At 40.1% G+C, this 21,466-nt stretch overlaps 1 protein-coding gene across 1 annotated transcript in view; it reads right to left on the bottom strand.

Moving 5' to 3' along the window:
- The window catches only part of brinp2 (bone morphogenetic protein/retinoic acid inducible neural-specific 2), a 152,545-nt gene that overhangs the window by 53,960 nt on the left and 77,119 nt on the right, over positions 1 to 21,466 (bottom strand). Inside the window, exons 2-4 of the mRNA XM_061798401.1 lie at positions 16,780 to 17,226; positions 4,707 to 4,897; positions 2,612 to 2,793 (exon numbers count right to left, since the gene is read on the bottom strand). Coding sequence (XP_061654385.1) covers positions 2,612 to 2,793; positions 4,707 to 4,897; positions 16,780 to 17,174 — 768 coding nt within the window. The 5' untranslated portion in view covers positions 17,175 to 17,226. The remainder of the gene's footprint in view (positions 1 to 2,611; positions 2,794 to 4,706; positions 4,898 to 16,779; positions 17,227 to 21,466) is intronic.

The raw sequence follows: 21,466 nt of genomic DNA, 5'->3' as shown, positions 1-21,466 counted from the left end.
TACATATATATCTATATCTATATATAGATATATATGTATATATAAAACTAAAATCATCTTTTCTCACCGTCATGACACACTTTCTACTAATTACCGCACAAAACAAAGTAATAATACCAATGCAATAACCAAACAAAATGTTCTTCTCCATTCAAAATATACTATAACGCCATCACTTCGCATACAGGACGTGCAGTTTATTCCCTCTTGTTGCACATTGTTGGAAGCCGCTATAGATGAGAGAGGAGCAACATTGACATCTCCATTGACCAATATGAGGGCACCAGGATCACAGATGTCGCCATCACAGCATCATAGCACATCACTCATGTTTGCGAGAAGCTGAGTGTGAAAGAATAAATAAATACAACTGTATTTTTGTAAAAGCCCAACGTTTGCTCACTGGCGAATAATGCATACGGAAAGATGAGTTCAATTCTCCAGCCCCATTCAGTACGTCCCTCTCACTTTACTTTTTAAATAACTTAATTGACTCTCATTCCTCTACACGTCTCCTCCAGGATGCACTCAGTTCCACGCTGACGATGCTCTTCGTGGTCGCAGCTCCTCCAGCCGTACCATCACAGACAATCCAACAGCGGCAACATTTTTTGCTCAGCAAAAACGAGGCTCTTGCAAAAATGCTGCCCGTTAAAAGCGCAAAATAAGTGCCTGCGGCCATACCATTACAGTTAAGCGGCAACAGTGAAAGAGCGCCGACATGCTCCTCTCAACAAAAACAAGGCTGTAGCTTACATGACACCATCAAGGCGTAAAATAACAAGTGCCAATATTCTACTCCAATGAATGCCCAAAACAGTCCACAACCAGTACACGGTTGTACATCAACGGACATTAGATGACAAAAAAAAGGGGGGTAAAAATTCAAATTAAAGAGAAAATTTAGCAGAGCTCTTGTATTTCTGTGGTGTAGGTTTTGGTTTCGGACATTCTGTTTAACATCCAAAAAGCAATGCAACACCGCCATCTACAGGGATCTGTTAGTTGTTAGAGTGGTTCACAAACCTGAATTGCACAGACAAAATGGGCGAGACCCTCTTCCATGCCTACTCATTGACCAAAACTAAACTAGGATTGAAATCGCAGTACATGTGAACCTTTAAACAACTGACATTTGAACACAAACAGTGCAGCAACACATGCAGACAGAGCATATAACAATAATCACACGCATAAATTACATGCTGAAAATTACTAATATTACTGAAGCTTAGTTGCAACGGTCTTTGTGTTTCATTATCAAATCTACGTCTATTATATTTATGTATTATACTGCCCCCTTGTGGCCAATACACACACATCAGAAAGAGCAGAAGAATAGCCACAATAAAAATGAAAACCTTACCTCAAATAAATTATTGATTCTCAATGATTCCATTTAAATGCCACCGGGCCGCTCTCCTGGGCCCGACCCCGCCTCTCGGGTGGGGTCCTCAGCCTCCGCAGTGCAGGCGCAGCAATTGCAGGACACTTATACGAAATGGTGTCAATTCACTTGCATGTGTCCGCAGACACGCACCCCTGGGAATTATTCGCTGGGTGTGGGGCCACTCACCTCTTGTGACAAATAACTCATGAATATCCAAATTACTTAGGTATCCCCTCACTCACACTCTGGTCCTATAGACGCTTCAATTTACATAGCCACTCCCACAACCATTGTCCTGCATGCGCCCCCCCTGTCCTATCTTGTCGTGTCCTTCCCTCACAGGATGAAGCACTACTGCCCCATACAACACTCATATCTAATGTGTCATTGTTGTAGGTATATCGTGATTTACTTTCCTCATCTCGTTTACAGTTAGTGCTTCGTCTTGTGTCGTCTTCTTTTCTCACTCCCCTCTCGAAACCTTGTTCTGTTCGACTGATCGACTCTGATTCTCGATAAATATCCATCAAAATACTAAGAAACCACAGTGGCAGCTTAAAAAGTCCAGTGACACAGTAAACGTGTTCCAGCATGAAAGGGATACAGATCCTCCTTTGCGCTTGGCCCAACAGCCGAAGAAGACAAAAAAACAAAAAGAAAGAGCAGCACAGTCTCCATTGAATTATGATGCAAAAACTTCATTTTATTTTGTATTATTACTTTGTTTTTATAAAGTACTATACAGTCGAGTGATATTTTTCTTATCAAAAGCATGTTTCAATATATTTTAGGTATTTTTTGGCAGTCTGGAAGAAATTAATGGTGTTTCCATTCATTTTAATCGGGAAAGTTGATTTGAGATACAAACGATTTGACTTACGAGCATGGTCGTAGAGTAAATTGGATACCTCTTTTAAGCGATGATGCACATTGGAAATCTTTAAAAAAGGATTGTGTGTGTATATTGTATGTTGTGAGCAAGCAGAGCTAGTTATCGAGGTGAGGAACGGACTCAGTCCCGAACTGACCGTTTTATAGGATTGCTCATGCCTGTGTGCTTTGCTTGACGTGAGGGTTGTTCTTCAGATTGGAGAACTATAAGATATTCTATAGCTAGGCACAGTATTGAGAAGTAAACATCAGTGACAATAAAGGATAAGTGTGCAACTGTTAGAAACTGTAAGTCCCACACAAAGGATGAGTGAGCATCAAATAGATTACCTTAATTGCTGAAGTGGCGATCTGGAGGTGGTGCAGTCTCCTTAGGGTGCTTTCTCGATCTGTGAAGTATGAAGCTGCTAGCTGATGGAGTAGCTCCAGTGACACCACAGTGCTGTTGCTATTGCCTTCTGACTTCTTATTTAGCTTTTGCTTGTCCAGGAAAATGGTTAAGGACTCCTCCCCTGAGGATGAAACAATCAATCAGACTTACTAAAACTGAGATAAAATGCAATTTTCATGACGTATTTGCTTTATTTCTGTTATCTGCGGATTTCCTTTTTAACCCTTGTGAATGAAGCATTTCATTCTGTCTCACGTCGCGTTATAAAGAGGAATAACCATGGATGTAAAAAAAAAAAAAAAAGGTGGTGCAGTTTGGATAGGAACAGCGCAAAACGGATGCAGCAATTAAAAGAGGTTAAATCAAAAGTCCTGAGTTACAAATTAGTGTCATTGACAAAACAAAGGTAAATGTATATGTTTGTTTTGTTGTTAATGTTCTGATATTTAAATGTCGAATATGGTTACAAAAATGCAGGGATGAAGTGCAAAGCAGTGCCAACGTAGCGTGGGCAAAATGAGAGGCGGGCGAGAGAACTTTTCCATTTGTGCGAGTGATCGTCACACATCATCTCTTCAACAATGCAATTTTGGAACGTCTGAATTATCAGTTTAAAACTTGGGACAGTACACCTGTAAAATGAGTTCGGCATGACTGGCTTCAAAGTCAGCTGTTAGATTAGGATTTCACGTTAGATTTTGGAGGAAGAAAAATTAGATAAGTCAAAACTTCTAACAGCATTGACTAAAAGGGAAATAATTCGCTTTTTAGACATTGGTTGAAAATGGTGCCAGATAAAATAAATTCCAGAGTTGGTTCTCTGTAGAAAATAAAACATACTTATACTTAAAAATACAACAGCATTTGATCAAAGAAGAAGACGGATGTAACAGAAAAATTGATCTAAAATGTGTTCTTAGCCACAGTAGCATTAGAACACAGACTCTTTGAGCCCAATTAGTTGAGTCTGTTAATTACATCCCGAGTCTCGCTATCAGTCTGCGGCTGCATTAGTCAGCTCCGGCTCCCATGCCGATGCCCCGTAGGGGGGTTGTCCGTTCAGCGGAAGTCAAGTGACGCATGTGTGGATGCAAACAGATCACAAGGCACAAATATTGGACATGCAGGGTGCTGTGAAAGTCTTTGAAAAAATATTACATTCTCTCTCTCTCTCTCACACTTTTTCCTGTACTTCATCAAAATGAATGTGTTAAAGTCCTATTATATAAACAAGTGTGGTTAATGTTTGAAAAATAAAAATCCTGCTTATAATGGATTCACATGGGACAGTTATTGAATAAATATCCGTCTATATCGTGAAATTAAACAATATAGTGCATGGTTTGAATGATCTGAAAATTGTGGCCTTGTAAATCTCTCACTTGTAAGTATTTTATGAAGTTGTAGCTTGAAAAAATGATGCTCCGGAATCAATTTTCCTCCAGCCCCTATATACCGAGCAGCGAAGTTATGTTATACTAAGTGATGACCAGGGTCTGCAGTGTCTCACTATCACGAGGATGTCACTGAATATATAATGCAGGTCTCCGCCTTGATTTGTGAGGTGCCAACAATCAATACTGCAGGCAATTCTGTTTTGTGAGTTACTTCCAACCTCTCAGAGGGGCGAAGAGGGGAAAAAGAAATCCAATAAGTGAGACATATGGTTAGAAACGGGTCAATTTTATCCCACGTCTGCTCTGCCCAGCTCTTGCAGCAAGTAATGCTCATTTAGAGGAAGGATGATTGAACAGTTGTGTGGTCTAAGATCTGTGATTAGATGCTGCAGGTGCATATGGTGCTCGTGTGGAATGCTGCCTCTCGCCCGAAGAGAGCTGGGCCAGGCTCCAGCACGCCCGCAACTCTACTGAGGATAAGCGGTACAGAAAATGGATGGATGGTTGGATATTGTAGTGGTAGATCTTAGCTTACAGTCTGTGGGGGGGAAAAAGTGATCTTGGGCTTGAAAAGGTTGGTTACCACTGCTTTATAACTTGAGACTAGAAGCTACTGGTAGCTGAAGTCTTTCCTTACCTCCTAGGGTAGCAGACACCAGGAAGTGAGTTCCATACTTCTTGATGAGGTTTTCGTTGATTTGCTGCAAGGTTGGCCGTCGCCCAAGTAATCGCAGGTTACGTAGGAATTCTGGTGCTAAGGGCAACGGAGCTTTAAAGAAGTCCCTCTTTTCTGTAGCCAGGCTGTTTACCTTCCAGTGGCTGAATTCCCTGACAAGAGAAACACATGACTTAAATACCCTCAAGTCCACTCTTTCAACTTCTCTTCCCTCTTTGTTAAGGACAGTGCTACTGTTGACAACCTACACATATACAGTAAAAGGCACAAGAAGCCCCCGACGAAAGCTGTGCATACACTTTGTATGGTTTTTTTAAGACACAGTAATTTGAAGCTGCTGACTAATAAGTAGGGATGACATAACGATACTGCTTATCAATCCGGTACTTTAACGGTATTCTTATCCTGACCTTTTTTTTTTTGTAGAAAAACACAAACAAATCTCGGAATTAACACTGCTTTATTTTTTTTCTTAAATCACTTGTCTTGCAACTGCAACAACAATGTAAAATAAATAAAAACAATGATTCACAGAAACCCCCCCCCCCCAAAAAAAAAAAATCACTGTTATAATATTAAACAAAAGAATGATTGAATGCAAAAGAAAACTGTTATAATGCAGCTGAAAGACGAGGCGGCGAAAGTTCGTCTGCCGCTGCCTCGTCTTCCAGCATCTCTGGGGGTTAGGCAATCGAAAATAAAAAATAAAAAAAAATTTGATAAATAAACATTTCCCCACATGTACTAGCTAATTGTTTGTTATGGTTGCTTAAAAAATGACAATGATACGTTACCCTGACCTGAGCAAGAAGTGCAAGTAGAGAAATAAAACTGGATAAAGTAGAGTTTTCTGTCTATTCTAATGCCAATTACAGAAACATTGTGACAAAGACAAACGAAGAGTTGAGAAAATCACCTCGTTTCAAATGCCTTATAATCATTTAAGCACTCTGAAAATTGCATGTAGTGTAACCCCCAGGTACTGTATGTGAATATTATGCAAATCATAACAGAAAAGAGCAGATCTGCATCATCTGCATAATTTGCTGGCAAAACAACAATTGCTGAATATTACAGCGCGTTGTGTGTTCATTTCAGAACAGGATACCACAATTGACTCTCATTCGCACTTTCTCAAAAGTGCAATCCGCAATCATGGTGTTGGAAACTCTATAACTTGAATAAGTGACATTAATTGGGTGATGTTCTTTCGAATCACACTATACATGTGAATGGGCTCTTTGATATGACACACTGGGAGGAAGTATTTGACAGTATGTAGGTTGTAGTGGTTGTGTTGCATACAGTATACTGCGTGTTTTCAAAGAAAAGAAAGCTACCATTTAACAAACTATGACAAAGCTTTTCTCAGCAACTCTTGCCTCAGGGAGAGTCTGGTGAAATTAGAGCTTCATTAGGAGGTTCATTGTCACGCAATGCACTAATAGATGCTTCCAGCATGGCCACGGACCCGTTTCTCATTATTTAGTCACATCTCTTACTTAAAAACAAACAAACAAACAAAAAAAGCAGGGGAAATCATTCTTTTTACCACCTGCCTTTTTATTCTTTTGTAGTGTGTAGTTCCAATGGCATAAGGTGAAGCTATGTGAAGAATGTATTCTTTATTTTACCTTTGCAAAATCACAAAGAGACTTTTAACGTCTCAATAGATATCTCGACTGATATTTTGACCCACTATTCATAAGCAAAGTGTCTCCTCAGTTTTGAAGGGTGCCTTCTTCCAGATTGTATGTTTCAGATTTGTGTACCGATAACATTCACATCAGGTCAGGTGTTTTGTTATTAGCCATTCTTGTCTCTTCATCCTGTTGCAAGACCCATCACCTGCAACTGCGACCATGCTTTCTGACACCGAGCAGCACATTTTGCTCCACAATGTCTTCATAGTCTTGAGGTTTCTTAGCACGCAGCACAGGTTCAAGACACCCTGTGCAAGATTTAGAAAAGCAGCCCCAGACCATAACTGAGCCTACTATGTGTTTCACAGTACATCGTTTTCTTTGTTCACACAGGCAAAGGCAAAATTGTTAGTACCTTTTTCTTAAAGAATTAAAAACCCAAATCCATCATCAGATGTCCCGCAAGCATTGAGGCTCCTCAATATGCATTTCAGCAAATTCCAGTCTTGTCAGTTTAATTGACATATTGTCAATTTATTGACATAATGCTTAGTGTCATTATTATTAACAAAAGAAAAGAAACAACAATTTCGGAGCAGCTTTTTTTTTTTCACTGATCACTGATGACTAGACAACTATTAAAATAGGCATTAATTGCAGCCCTATTAGTCATTAGCTATCACTCGCCTGACTGAGCATTGGTTTCAGACTAATGCGAAATCCAGGGAGAATGGCAGCCAGTGGTTGTACACTGATTAACTGGGGTTGATTCTGACTGATGTGCTTGCTGGGCTTTTTCACAGTGACTGAGCTTTGGCAAGGAGGCTGGATTGAGATGGGCAGAAATATAAGATGTGCTTTGCATCATTTTCTTCTCTCCTCGCTTTGCTTTCCAAGAGTTAACACTAAGACCATTGGCTGAATATTTGGCTAATGATGATAGATGATGTTAATCACACAGTTTTAGAACAGCCGTGATTGCACCTGCAGCCCTGGCATTTAGTTAAGCTGAAACAGTCAAAATTTTGTTTCCATAAAATTTTGTTGACTATGCAGTGTACTTCCTTGGAGGTTTGTGCTTGCAACATGTTTGAAAATAAGCCACCTGGACATTATTAGTTGTCAGAGAAAGACAGAGCCTATCAGATGCCTCTCAGGGTGAATATAACAGTCATTTTATAGCAGTGCAGCTGTTACAAATAGGATACTAGAAACTGTTTCGATCAGAAACTCAAGACATTAGGTGTGTGTTGAATAATACCTTTTAAGGACATTTGTTTCATCCAAAAATACCTGCTCTTATATGGGTGTCACCTTTACACTTATATACAGTGAAACCTGGACAAAAGGGACCCTGATATAACGGATATCGGAAAGAAACGGACCATCAACACTCCTTCCAAAAATAGTTTCCATTTGTTCCAGAATTGTTGTTTACTGAAGCTGTGGCCCAATGCAGGCAGAAAACGGTACTGACGTATTTTGTATCTCAGATATTCTCCCAAAAAAAAAAAAAATAATAATAATAGATCCAATTCGCCCCAAAAATGTGGCAGCCATGTTGAATGTGGGGCATTGACATGGTGGCCATGTCATGATCGACGTATCTATTGTGCCGTAGAGCGCGCAGAGAGCGAGAGAGAGAGAGAGAGAGAGAGAGAGAGAGATTGAGAGAGAGAGAGAGAGAGAGAGAGAGAGAGAGAGAGAGAGAGAGAGAGAGGCAGTGTTAACTGAGGAATGCAAAAGTTTCTGGAGTCTGGAACATGCCATTTTTGGTACAGTAACAGTTTTTTGTCAAGCCTTTGGCAACAGATCTGGAACTAGGAAGCACATTAATTCCTCATGGCTCATGATAGCGACTCGCCTATGATGAGTACTGTAAGTCAACAATGCCACCATGATCAAATTTAACCATCACTTCTTCATCAACCCTGTTGCCTTCACCAACATGTCATTTACAATCTGCACCAATCACGACCCACTCTCTGTCTGAGATGCTCAGAACTACTTTGTCAAGCTCCTTCCAGAATTTCTCTTTCACCTACCTGTGGGGCATGGGGACCTGTGGGACATTACATAATACATAACACCCTCAATTTCAAGTATCAGCCTCATCACTCGATCTGATACTCTTTTCACCTCCAAGACATTCTTAGCTAACTCTTCCTTTAGAATAACACCGACTCCATTTCACATCTCCACCATGGTAAAATAATTTGAAACCCGCCCCTAAACTTCTAGCCTTACTGCTTTTCCACCTGCTCTCCTGCACGCAAGATATATCAACCTTTCTCCTAATAATCATGTCAACCAACTGTTGAGCTTTTCCTGTCATAATTCCAACATTCAAAGTCCCCACATTCAGTTGTAGGCTCTGTGCTTTCCTCTTCTCTTTCTGCCGAAGAACCCGCTTTCCACCTCTCGTTCATCTTTGACCCACAGTAGCTGAATTTCCACCGGCGCCCTGTAGGTCAATGGCGTCGGTGGCGGATGTTTTTAAGCCAGGCCATGACCGATCCAGTATGGAATTCTTTAGATGAACGCTCATACAGTATTTGTTTGGAAACGTTTTCATTCAGATGCCCTTCCTGACGCAACCGTCCACATTCATCCAGGCTCGGGACTGGCCTATAGTTTGCATTGGCTTGTGCCACCCATAGGGCTGCCGATGCCACTTCAATTCAGATAAAGGTGCAGTAAAGTACAGGTGCTATTGTAAACCATCTCATTGTGTTATTACACTAAAATGTGTGTTGACTGTCAGTTGTAATTTACAACTACACTAACAATTACATATGTCTTTCAGTATCTAGCTGTCAATTGCTTGAAAAATAATTTGCTAACTTTCTGAATAAAGTATGGTCAGTTTAGAGACGATCTTACTGTATCAATAGATAACGACAGTACTGCGTGAGTGGGTTACTGTTTTTGCAATGTAAATATAATGGAATTGTTTTTTATTTGATTCATACTTCAGTAAACTATTATGTAAGAATTCAACACGAGAATTGGCTCATGGATTGTTGAAGGAAATATATATATATATATATATATATATATATATATATATATATATATATATATATATATATATTAAGTACAGTATATCTTGCCAGAGTATGTATGAAAGTAGGTTGACAAGAAAAAAAAAAAAAAAGGTTTGCACTTCTTTCTAGTACCAGTCGATTTGTTCCAAGCTGTGGGTTATTATGTGAGCTGTGTGAGTTGAAAGTGAGCAGACCAGAAACTTTATAATGAGCAGTTGCACCTGAAACAGGTAGTTTCCCATATTAAATTTCCCATCATAAAAATTGACCCACATACTCCCAGAGGCAATTTCTGGAGTTGAGGGTTGGTTGAGTGCATAACCTTCAAGTCACAGCATGGAAATTGTGCTTCACTGCTCACAATCAATCATCCATGGTAATGAGCCTCGATACAGAAGGACTGATACTTTCTAACCATTTCATTCAAATGTTTTTATGTTCAAAAGAAACTTCATGCACAGGAGACACTGAAAATGAAATGAAAAAGGATGTGTTCAAAGCACTTAATACATGCATCACTTCAAATAACGCCAACTTGTTTTAACAAACATTTAAGATATTTAATTATTCATTCCAGTTAAGTGAGAAAATCGACACATATTGTTGGGATGTATCTTTTTTTTGCATTTGACAGTTGGTAGGGCAAAATATTTGGGACACACTTACAATGGTGAAACAGTGGTTGGCATGTCTGCCTCACAGTTCTGAGGGCCCGGGTTCAAATCCTGTGTGGAGTTTGCATGTTCTTCTCGTGCCTGCGTGGGTTTTCTCCGGGTACTCCGGTTTCCTCCCACATCCCCAAAACATGCGTGGTAGGTTAAATAAAGACTCTAAAATGCCCATAGGTGTGAATGAAAGAGTGAATGATTGTTTGTTTATATGTGCCCTGTGATTAGCTGGCGACCAGTTCAGGGTGTACCCTGCCTCTCAACCGAAGAGAGCGGGAATCAGCCTGGGACCCTAGTGAGGATAAGCGGTTCGGAATATGAATGAATGAATGACAATTTACAATGCATGTTATGTACGGCATTCCAGTGCTCTAGACCAGGATTACTCAATAGGCTGTCACCGGGCTGCATGTGCCCGCTGGCCACCCATTTGTGACCCTCAAACTGTTACAGCCTTTTCCAAGATCAGATAAGATGGGGCGTTCTCAGAGTATTAGTATGGCAGTAATCTACAGTGCACCATCAACACTGTGTATAGTGGGGATGGGGCACTGTGCTGACCTCGCCTCGGGACGTTGTGAGTCGGTGGGGAGAATACTTCGAATGGATGGATGGATGGATCGATGGATATTTTTACATTATTGACTATTTTGAAATGTGTTATGTTCACAGATGAGACTAATTTACTTTGTTCAGGGGAGGATATTAAGGGACTACTGATATTTATGGAGAGTGAATTGATATTGTTAATGGTTTGATGGAAATAAGTTGTCACTAAATGAAAGCCAAATTAAATTCATGGTGTTTGGAAATAGTGAAACAGGAAATAGTGAAATTCTACATATAAAAGCTACATATAAAATATATTCAAAGTCAATAAGCCAAATCTGTTGATTTTTTGACAGAAATATTTTTCAGTGTTAAGAGTAAAAGCCTTTTAGATTATATTCAATAATTGTTTTATGAATTAAGAGAAGGAAAACATAATTTAAGAGGGTTATGTATTTTTAAAACATGCAAAGTGAGAAAATATATAACATTTGGTTGTGTTTCTTTGTTGGGCGTCACATTATGGAATAGCCTTAGTAGAGCTGAAATTATTTCGCTCTTAAAGACAGATTTAAAAAGTAAAATAATTCAGGGTTATAAATTCTTGCCTGTCGTATTAAAATCGATTTTCTTCTTTTGGCTGCAAAAGGGCGGCACGGTGGCCGACTGGTTAGAGCGTCAGCCTCACAGTTCTGAGGACCCGGGTTCAATCCCCGGCCCCGACTGTGTGGAGTTTGCATGTTCTCCCCGTGCCTGTGTGGGTTTTCTCCGGGCACTCCGGTTTCCTCCCACATCCCAAAAACATGCATAAATTGGAGACTCTAAATTGCCCGTAGGTGTGACTGTGAGTGCGAATGGTTGTCTGTTTGTATGTGCCCTGTGATTGGCTGGCAACCAGTTCAGGGTGTACCCCGCCTCCTGCCCGATGACAGCTGGGATAGGCTCCAGCACGCCCGCGACCCTAGTGAGGATAAGCGGCTCAGAAAATGGATGGATGGCTGCAAAAGTTGGGGTATTGATTTATTTTTAGAACTGTCAAGGATAGGCAATAATAAACATTGTGCTGCAGCTTACTCCTATTTTTTGTGGAATTTTGTGATCGGGTTGGATATGTTGTATGATGTATATTTTTTCCCCTCCTTTTGACCAAAACTAAACATTCATTCATTCCCCAAGGTCCATTTCCCCATTGTTAGGGAAAATACCTAACCATCCTTGTCATTTAGGCGCCTTAAAGCATTTATCGCTTTTGTGTTCATTCGTATGTTATTCGAGCAGTAAAGGTCACATATCTTGTGCATGGGCAATGACATCACGGTGACTGAAGGCAGAGGGTAGCATGTGGCACGGAGGGTAAGTGTACGCTCTGCAACCGGAGGGTCGCCGGTGCCTATCCCCGCCCGAGCGCATGTCCTCATGTCCCTAAGGCAAGACGCTCAACCCACATTGCCTATGAATGAATGTGGTTGGATGTTTGGTGGTGGTCGGAGGGCTGCAAGCACAGAATGGCAGCCACGCTTCCGCCAGACTGCCCCAGGGCAGCTGAAGCGACACACATAGCTTACCACTACCAGAGTGTGACTGTGGAGTGAGTGTGCAATTATAAGATTTATTTATGTTTTAGACAGTGACACAACACCTCAATTGAACTGCAGTCATCTGGAGACAGTGCTAGATATAACAAAGACAATACATGCCAATGTGCAGTGCGTTGACATGACTGCAGCAAATTGAAAAAGACATTTTTGAGTTAAGGCCTAAAATGCAACAAATGTATCTGCTTCAAAACACTATTTAAGAATTAGGCCAACAATGAATATAAAAGAGTCAAAGGCAATATCATTTGGAAAAATCATGATTAAAAAGTAAAAGAAAAGCATTGTCTGCTTTCTGAGAATGGGGTGAGACATCTGTTTTTCCACAGACATGTCCATTCTTATCATTTGCTTGGGATTTGTAAATAATCCGGCATTTCACTTTCCCAGTCAGCATTTGTTTTTAATAGATAAGATTGAATTGAAAAAAGAAGTCTACAATTCATAACAAATGCATGGATACTTCAGTCAGCATATTATTTTTTTCCATTGCAGTGTATAAGTCTTACGTTCCTCAAGTGTAACTGTAGTGTCGAGAGGCGGGGTCCACCATCAACTGGTTGCCAGCCAATCGCAGGGCACATATAAACAAACAACCATTCGCACTCACATTCACATTCAATGAAGCTGCCGTGCATGTTTTTGGGATGTGGGAGGAAACCGGAGTACCCGGAGAAAAGCCACGCCGGCACGGGGACAACATGCAAACTCCGCACAGATTTGAACCCGGGTCCTCAGAACTGTGAGGCGGATGTGCTAACCAGTCGCCCACTGTGCTGCCACTGGTTGCTATGTTATGCTCTCCAACCTGCCTCACTGTATTACTTGTACTGGATAAATTAAGGATGCCTTACTTTACCTCTTAAATACCTCATAGCTATTCTGAGAGCTATGCTGTGGCCAAGCTGTTTGAAACTGTGTTTGTGTGACAGGAGGCTGATATGTCTTAGTTCCATGCAAATTTAAAAGCTATTTTAGGTGTTTTTTAATGTGTTCCTTGCATCTAACTTCCAAGTCACAAACAAGTTCAATCATTCAACTGGAGGGCACCTACGGTATTCCTGTTTTTAAAAAAATAATAATAATAAAAAAAGCCCTTTTTTAATGAGAATGCTTCCTCCTAATTTCACATATTCATATGGATTTTTTTGTATATATATATATATATATATAGAAACGAGTATTAAATAGTTAGAGGGTCCAATACAAAAAATAAAAACACTTCTGTGTTCTTGTTTTGACTGTTGTTGCATAATGCTTTTGCAGCGTGCATTTTTTGGGAAAGGCCTGGACATGTACTACATAACTCTTTCTGCAAAAGACAAATTACTTATTGATGTGCAGAGAGGTATGGTCATATCACAGGTCAGAAAAGTTTTAATAGACTGTGTGTTTGAATAATTCATATTGAGGGATTCAATTTTTTGCACATACACTTACAGTATTATTGCATGTGGTGAGAAAGACAAATGGACGATTAATTGATTTTCAATGGACTCATTGAAAAATGTATTTGTGGCCTTTTTGTATTTGTATTTGACTCCCCCTGACCGAGAGTGTGCATTTCTTACTGGATGTTGTCCTTTTGATTTAAAATGTTCAGCTGGACTCTGAATCTCCTATTTATGTTTATATGAGCTTCTATTCGTCATTGGCTCAAGCAGTCACCATAGCAACTTATGATGTGTTGACTGATGATGCACATTGCAGTGCCAACTTTGTGGTTACAAAAATAGAATAAAAAAGCTGTGCACTAAAAAACAAGGTAATCAAAACAAAAGGATGACTGACTTAACACCAATCGATTACCTAACCTTCTTTAAAGAACATTTGAGGATGATTTTGTTTTTATTACCTCTACCCAGTATCTTTGTTTGTGTATGCTACCAGGGTTATGTAAGAGCTAATGAACCAATCCCAATTAAGAAATGTGTGACTTCCCAAATAAACCATTACAGAATTATTGGTGACACAAATTTAATAAGTTGTAACAAAGGTGAGGTAGCACAAAGTGGAAGATTAAAATGGAAAATAATGCATTTTTTTAATTACTTTTTTACTTCTGTAATAAAACTGTGGGTGCGCTCCACCATTTCATGTACAAGTCTACTTTTACCAAAATGTGTATGCGGTTGCAGCCAGGACTCCTTAAAAAAACTCTTGACACATTTGACATTTGATTTTTCCACTTGACTCAGTGCAAAATATTAGGCATACAGCCAAGCAACACAATGTGTTGACTAACAAGTTCTCAGCACGTGGCCACCATCTGGTCTTATCTTGTATGGTTTGCTTTCCTTCCTCTCTCACACAAGCAGCACAGACACTTATTTCCTCTTCTTTCACTCTCAAGGATGAAACATTACCCCCCCCCCCCAACAAATTATTTGCCTCTTTTTAAACTGTTATTCTTGTTGGCACTTGGGCAACACTTTTTACTGAAAAATTGGCCAGTATGCTATTAATAATCCTTGGCTCAAGATAGGGGGAGATGGTTGAACAAAGAATATATGATGCAAAAACATAATTGGACCATACAGAAACACCCAGATGAAGAAATATCAATGGGGCAATTTTTCATTTTTTGTTGTTTCTGACTAATAATTTCCTGACAATATACTGTTACCCAGTGCCATAAGGTGAGAGCAGCAGGGGCTCTATAATGTCCTGACCATAAGTTGAACTTTAGATGAGAGGGTAAATGTTCACAGTTCTGAGGACCCGGGGTTCAATCCCCGGCCCCGCCTGTGTGGAGTTTGCATGTTCTCCCCGTGCCCCGTGGTTTTCCCTAGGTTAATTGACAACTCTAAATTGCCCGTAGGCGTGAACGTGCCCGCCTACTTTAACAATTCAAGAGGGGAAAAAAATCTAATTCTTCTCCAAACATCAGCTAGTTTTCAATTGCAATCTACTCAATATTCACTCCCAATGTCCTGCAGTGATACAGAGAACATGTGTCCAACGTGTCACAGCATTGCTTCATGCTACACTTTCACATCATCATGAAGTAGTGCTTTAATGTAATTTCCTGTCAACACAGGTTGAAGAAGCAGATGAGGAAGCGCACACCGTGATGACAAAGCGCTGGAAGTCCTTGTTTGTAAAACAGCGCAGGTTTGAGACATTTCATATGATACATTTATAATTATGGCTGGTTTTGAATCTCGCCTCAGGCTTTCCTGTGTGGAATTTGCATGTTCTCCCCATAGTCTGGCTTTCTAACGCATTCCAACATCTGTAGTCGGTTAATTGAAGACTTTAAATTGCCCATTGGTGTGGTGTGACTGTAAATAGTTGTTAGTGCGTATGGGCTCGCGACTCACTGGCGGCTAGTCAATAAGTACCTGTGCTCCAGCTCACTCGTGATCCGACAAGTGGTTCCAAAAACGAATGGGTGGTTGAATACATTTAGAATCTCCCACTGACCAAGTAACCTAAAAATCAGGCAAGCATACACTTGAATTTTAGTTCCCCTAAATAAATGACGGAGATTTAACTATTGTTACAAAGCTCCCACATAAGACACAGAGAGGAGAGAGAGAGAGAGAGAGAGAGAGAGAGAGAGAGAGAGTACACGTTAAAATAGCTTTAATGGAAGTCGACGTCTCCCAAGGCATAAATAAATGCCACAATTTTCAAGACTGAGGTAAAATTATCTTTGTAAAATTCTAGAGGTCCCTTCCCTTCCCTGCACCAGCATTTTGTTGAGCCACACAGAAGACATTAATAAAACAGGCCTGTTTCAACTCTTGTGAATAACTACGCTTTTATATTGAATTTTGCAGTTGAGATGTAATTTGGCACATTTAACTTGGCAAATATGTGATAAGAAGTATTTGAATGAATCGATTTGGATCACATTATTTTAGCTCCAGTCTTTAATTTACTCACTGTGTTCAGCGGCATCTGTCAGCTGAACAGGTAAAGCTTAGTAATTAGTGCTGTTGTAGTTTTTAATACTTGGTAAGATACTTAAGAAGCTTAAACAATAATAAGAACAGTAACTTCTCTGATAATATTGTGCGTGTATGTTAAAGCTTGCACAAACACTGAAGTCTTAACAATGCAGACTGAAACACTAAAGTGGGCAATCTGGGTTGCCATGGTAAGGGAATATAGCAGAAAAAGCCTATAGTGAAGCTTATCCAAGGTACAATTGTTCAATGTTGATACTTAAACAGGGTTAAAATCAAACAAATATTTACGTTTTTTTTATTATTATTATATCGTAATATATCCTAAATGTTTGTAGCAAAGTATTTTTTCTAGATATATATATATATACCATCTTTCATATAAGGGAGTGTGAACATTTGAGTCACCCTTATAGACCGTATGAGATGTGAGCAGCCAGACTACACAATTCAGAAATGTAAAAACCTTGGGAAGCAATATGTGAGGCAGCTTACTTGATACACTGAAAAGAGAGATGTGATATGGTTTCCTCTTTGACCTGTTTCATATATAAACCCTTCTGCGGATCTTCTCCACACGAAATCCCATCAAAATATGCAGTCCCGGACCTGTCTTACCTATAAATTTTGTATCTGGTAGAAAATCCCTGCTGGAACCTCTCTCTGAACTCAGTGTACTCAGGGCAGCGGTGGAAAGGTCCCTTTTCTGACAGCAGCCAGTCCAGCTGCCCTCCACTCTGCCTTGTGCTGAAGCCCCATGCAGAGGAACTGGAGGGGGAGGAGGAGGAGGAGGACGAGGAGGAGGAGGAAGATGCCGAGGGGGACGACAGCGAACCATGGAGCGCTTTGCCCGCGTGCCCCCCGCTGGCCGCTTGTTCAGCTCGGATGGGCCACAGCACCCACAAGAACACCCACGACAACCATAGAAGCATCAAGGAGGATGCCGACCATCTAGCGGGAAAGGCAGATCCATGGGAGCACTCCTCTTTTCTCATAGGCCAATTGGTTGACATGGTCCCGATGGTGGAGGACCGGCATTTCTTCTGACAGTCACCTCCCACTGGCCTGAAACAATAAAACAAAACTGAAATTAGCTCAAATATATATATATATATATATATATATATATATACACATATATACATACAGTACATACATATGTCATAATAACACTGCAATACTGTTCAGAATTGTGACACATCACTGTTATTGTATATTCTGTCCTCATAACACACACTGGATCATGATCAAATTCTGTTCGGAAGTCTCAACAACTACTCGTCAAGACAAGTTCATGAAGTATAGCATTTGAGTCAATGCCAAAGATTTTGCCACAACTGTAGATACTATATTCAATAACAAACAACCGGAGGCCAAGTGGGATACATTTAGGTTGTCTGTGACCATTCATTACTTGTAAATACAAGGTTTGGGTTTGGGTGCATTTTAAGAAGTACAACTCATGATTTATGTTAGCAATTTGGCAAATGACTGGAGTAATGCATCTTCTTACGCAAGATGATAAAAACCACCACCACACATGACCAGAGTGGTAGCATTGTGTCGTTCAATATTAATGCTACCACCCGCCTCGAAAAAGATCTGGGGTGCTAGCGCATAAAAACGGCATAGAGAGGGGAAACCAAGAATTTGGATCAGGATTGCATACCAAACTTCATGCACTTTTTTTGTTAGTATAAAAAAAGCACACTCCCACACAATTCTATTATAATTGGTGACTGTTGGCCTTCAGAAAGTGGAGGTTTGCTGTTTACTTCACTGTTAGTGTAAAAGTACTCATGTGCGGGATGAAGTCCTTAGAGACAAATGAGCATATCAGACAGGATATGCAAAGTAGCAGAGAGGATACTTCAAATGAAATGGGATTTTAAGTATTCTCTGTTTAGCTTGCAAACAAATTAGTGAATTAATTTCTGGTGAATAGTTGCATACATAGAGGTGAAAAAAATAAAAAATACTCAAGGTGTTTTGTTGAAATTTGTGCTTGCCACACTCACAGATTGCCCATAAGTATGGGAATTAGAGAAGCCACATGGTAAATGAATGCATTGATGAAACTAACAGGCTAAAAGTGCAAACAAGATAAAGGGAATGATTTGTGAATGGCCCACAAGTAAAAAAGCATAGCGTACATGGAGGATTGGGGGGGAAATGAAATTATGGCCACAATCTCTTAACGTCCCCAAACACTTTAAGTATACGCAAATTAAGTACACAGTACAAATGATTAAAATGAATATTAATAAAATCCCTTGACAAGTTGTGTAAGCCAATTGAGCGCACCTTCTTTCGAAATGGTAAGGTAGAGGACATTGTCTGTGTTCACACCTTATATCTATTTCATGCCCACAAATTAGTACTTTGTCAGCACAATACACCTATTTTGTGGACACACATTAGCATTTTGTACACACATTAGATTTATATCGTGGAAAGAATTAAAACGTTTTCTCCCTTTGTCATGTTTGGGTTTTTTTTTTGTCATCATGTGTGCACAAAACCCAAATATCGCGCAGCCCTCCTAAACATGTTGTAAACCTTTATACAGCAGTGCTAAAATGTCCACCGGATATCTGAAAAACAATAAAAGTTCAAACATAATCAAAGAATATGGCATGACCCAAAATCACTCTCATACAAACTAGCCTTCTTTGTGCATGCTGGGAAATCCTCATCGTTCATCTTCACCATGCACATATTCAGGTCATATATCATAGCCCGAACCTGACGATAGATAGATCGATAGATAGATCGATTGACAGATCGATCGATATTGCGAAGATGTCGCTTAGTTGGCAACACTGCAGACATAAGTTGTAGTGCATGCTCGCTGCCTTGCTTGTACTGTCCACATGAGTGCACATCAAAACAAAAGCATCGCTTCCAAAAAGAATCATAACATAAAGCACTGCGTATTTTACGTTTTCATTTGACTTGATGAACACTGCGAAGGCCAGTCAGAGACTGCGGACGGAGTTAGCCCGAGACTACATTAAATCCTGCTCCAGTGAAATTTCAATCTGATATCTCATATGTTACTGTATTTTTGCACTAAAGATTTTTGTTTAATACAGTAATTAACAGCAATTTAAAGAAATATAGCAACTCTGTTTCTCGTTAGTGACATTAAACCAAATTCCATGATGCAGTGGAAACGCATCATTTCACTTACAGTGTTTTACTTTATGCTATGTGTTAAATAACTATAGAATTTACAGAAATGTCTAACATTGTGGCTTTGAATGCAAGTGGAAGAAGTGCTGGTTATATAGACTGTGTGTGTGTGTGTGTGTGTGTGTGTGTGTGTATTGTGTATCACATGGCTGAAGTCAACACCACCCTCCCCTGTATTTTTATTATATGGGTTTGAATAAATCATAACCTTGCTAAGTTGCTAAGAGATAAAGGAGAGGAGGGCCAGAGTAGAAAAGGAAAGGAGACATATTTAGAGTGCATTCTTTTGAATCTTTTTCAGTCATTTCCACAATCTTCACCAGCCTTTTTTGTGCAACTTTCACTCATCACTCACTTGACTCTCCTCCGCTCAGTCTCTTTTTGTTGCTCCCTTTCCCTGCTAATGCCTTTTTTTAGTTTTCCAATTTTTGGATTCCTGCCTTAAAAAGGTTGCAGTGTTAAATTGAACCTGTTTTTGTTGTTGTCCCTGCTGTCTTTTGTCCTTTTATGATGACTTGTGCACACTGAGCCCCTTGCACCTACGGTGACAATTCATATGTTCAACTCTACATATTAGCAAGATTTGCCTTTCAAATTAGGTTTATTAAATTGTTGTAGAAATAAGTGAAACACATAACTGCCAGGCCTAATTCTCCTCTTCTCCTCTCCTGAGACTCTGCCACTAATTATTAAAATACATCAAATATGCAGCGAATCGTAGGGAGACAATAGGAGGAATTTTTAGCTCTGACATTTAGTGTTCACCCTTGCATTATTCACACACCCTTCACGTATTTACTTTTCTTTCCTGCTAGGATCTAAGCTGTAAAAGGCATGAGCATCTCAAATTCACATTGGTGAGAGCATCTGTTGGAACAGAACAGCAAAATTAACCACCACCGTCTCATATATGACAGCAGAGTCAAGAGGGATGCAGGGCTCATGTTTATTGGATGTTTGTTTTTTTTTCCACCCCATTTTGCTTCAATGCAATTCAACAAGGATTGAAACTGTGCTTGTACAATAAGAGGAATGAAATGTAATGAGATGCTATGCCCCAACATATTTTCCACTACCTTCCCAATGAGTTGCAGATGCCAAAAAGCTGATGGCAATGCAGTTTAACCTCCTGAATCATTTGAGAAATTCCAACTGTTCAGGAGAGTGATCATCAGGTCTGGCAAAGATACAACGTTCATTTTTGTGCAATTGAAAGCACGTACTGCCCGAGTTCACCCACTGCGCACTGAGATTCACGCAACTGCGACTCACTGTTGGATTTTACACAACTGGGGCTCTCTCTATTGAACCATACGCACACATTGCTGCGCATGTGTGCGGCACGGCACCTGGCTGGGCCCTTGCCAAACAACCAGAACAGGGAGAGGTCTTTCTGCAATAAAAGCCAGCCCCAGCAGCTTGCCTCTCACCTCTTTGTATGAAAACGAGTCAGCAGCATGCAGCGGGTCTATGGCAACCAGCTGATCTACTCATCTACTGTAATGCAATTCAAGCCCACTGCAAAGTGAGGAAAATACTGTAGGACGAAGGAGGGATTGGAAAGCTAAGGAACAAATACAGAGCACTGACGGCAAAGGAACAGATTCATGACAGCTCAAGGCAAGGAAAAGCCAATACATTGAGAAAGCTGCAAATTGGGTTTATTTGTTAGAGTTTTAAGAAATGCGTGAACAGCAAAAATATACATTAGTAGCCGCTTAGGTAAATATGTTTGTAAAAGAACAAATTAGAAGCCAACATCAAGTTTTCATCCAATTCAAAGACCGAATCTGCTTTTAAACAAGGAAGTGGCAGAATCCCTAACAGAAACAGGAAATAGAGCTACAAAAAAATGCATAACTGGCCATTATGAATCAGCAAACTAGTTATTGCAATGTGCGGCATAATGGAGCCAAAGTCGGGGGGATGTGCACTACACAGATGGGCCGTGGCTGGAAACTGTTTGCTCTGTGTGCGTGAGTACATATTGGACGCGTGTGCGTTGCAGCCTTATTGCCGCGGTTTTTGGCCGCTCTCCAGTCGGACAAACAAACAGCCACATGGTCAATTAAGGCCCATCAATACAGTACCTCTGTAAACATCTTTACCG

Source organism: Phyllopteryx taeniolatus, chromosome 14 (genome assembly GCF_024500385.1).
Source record: "Phyllopteryx taeniolatus isolate TA_2022b chromosome 14, UOR_Ptae_1.2, whole genome shotgun sequence".
NCBI classification, from domain to species: Eukaryota; Metazoa; Chordata; class Actinopteri; order Syngnathiformes; family Syngnathidae; genus Phyllopteryx; species Phyllopteryx taeniolatus.
The sequence above is the reverse complement of the archived record's forward strand: the minus strand, read 5'-3'. Positions and strand labels throughout refer to the sequence as shown.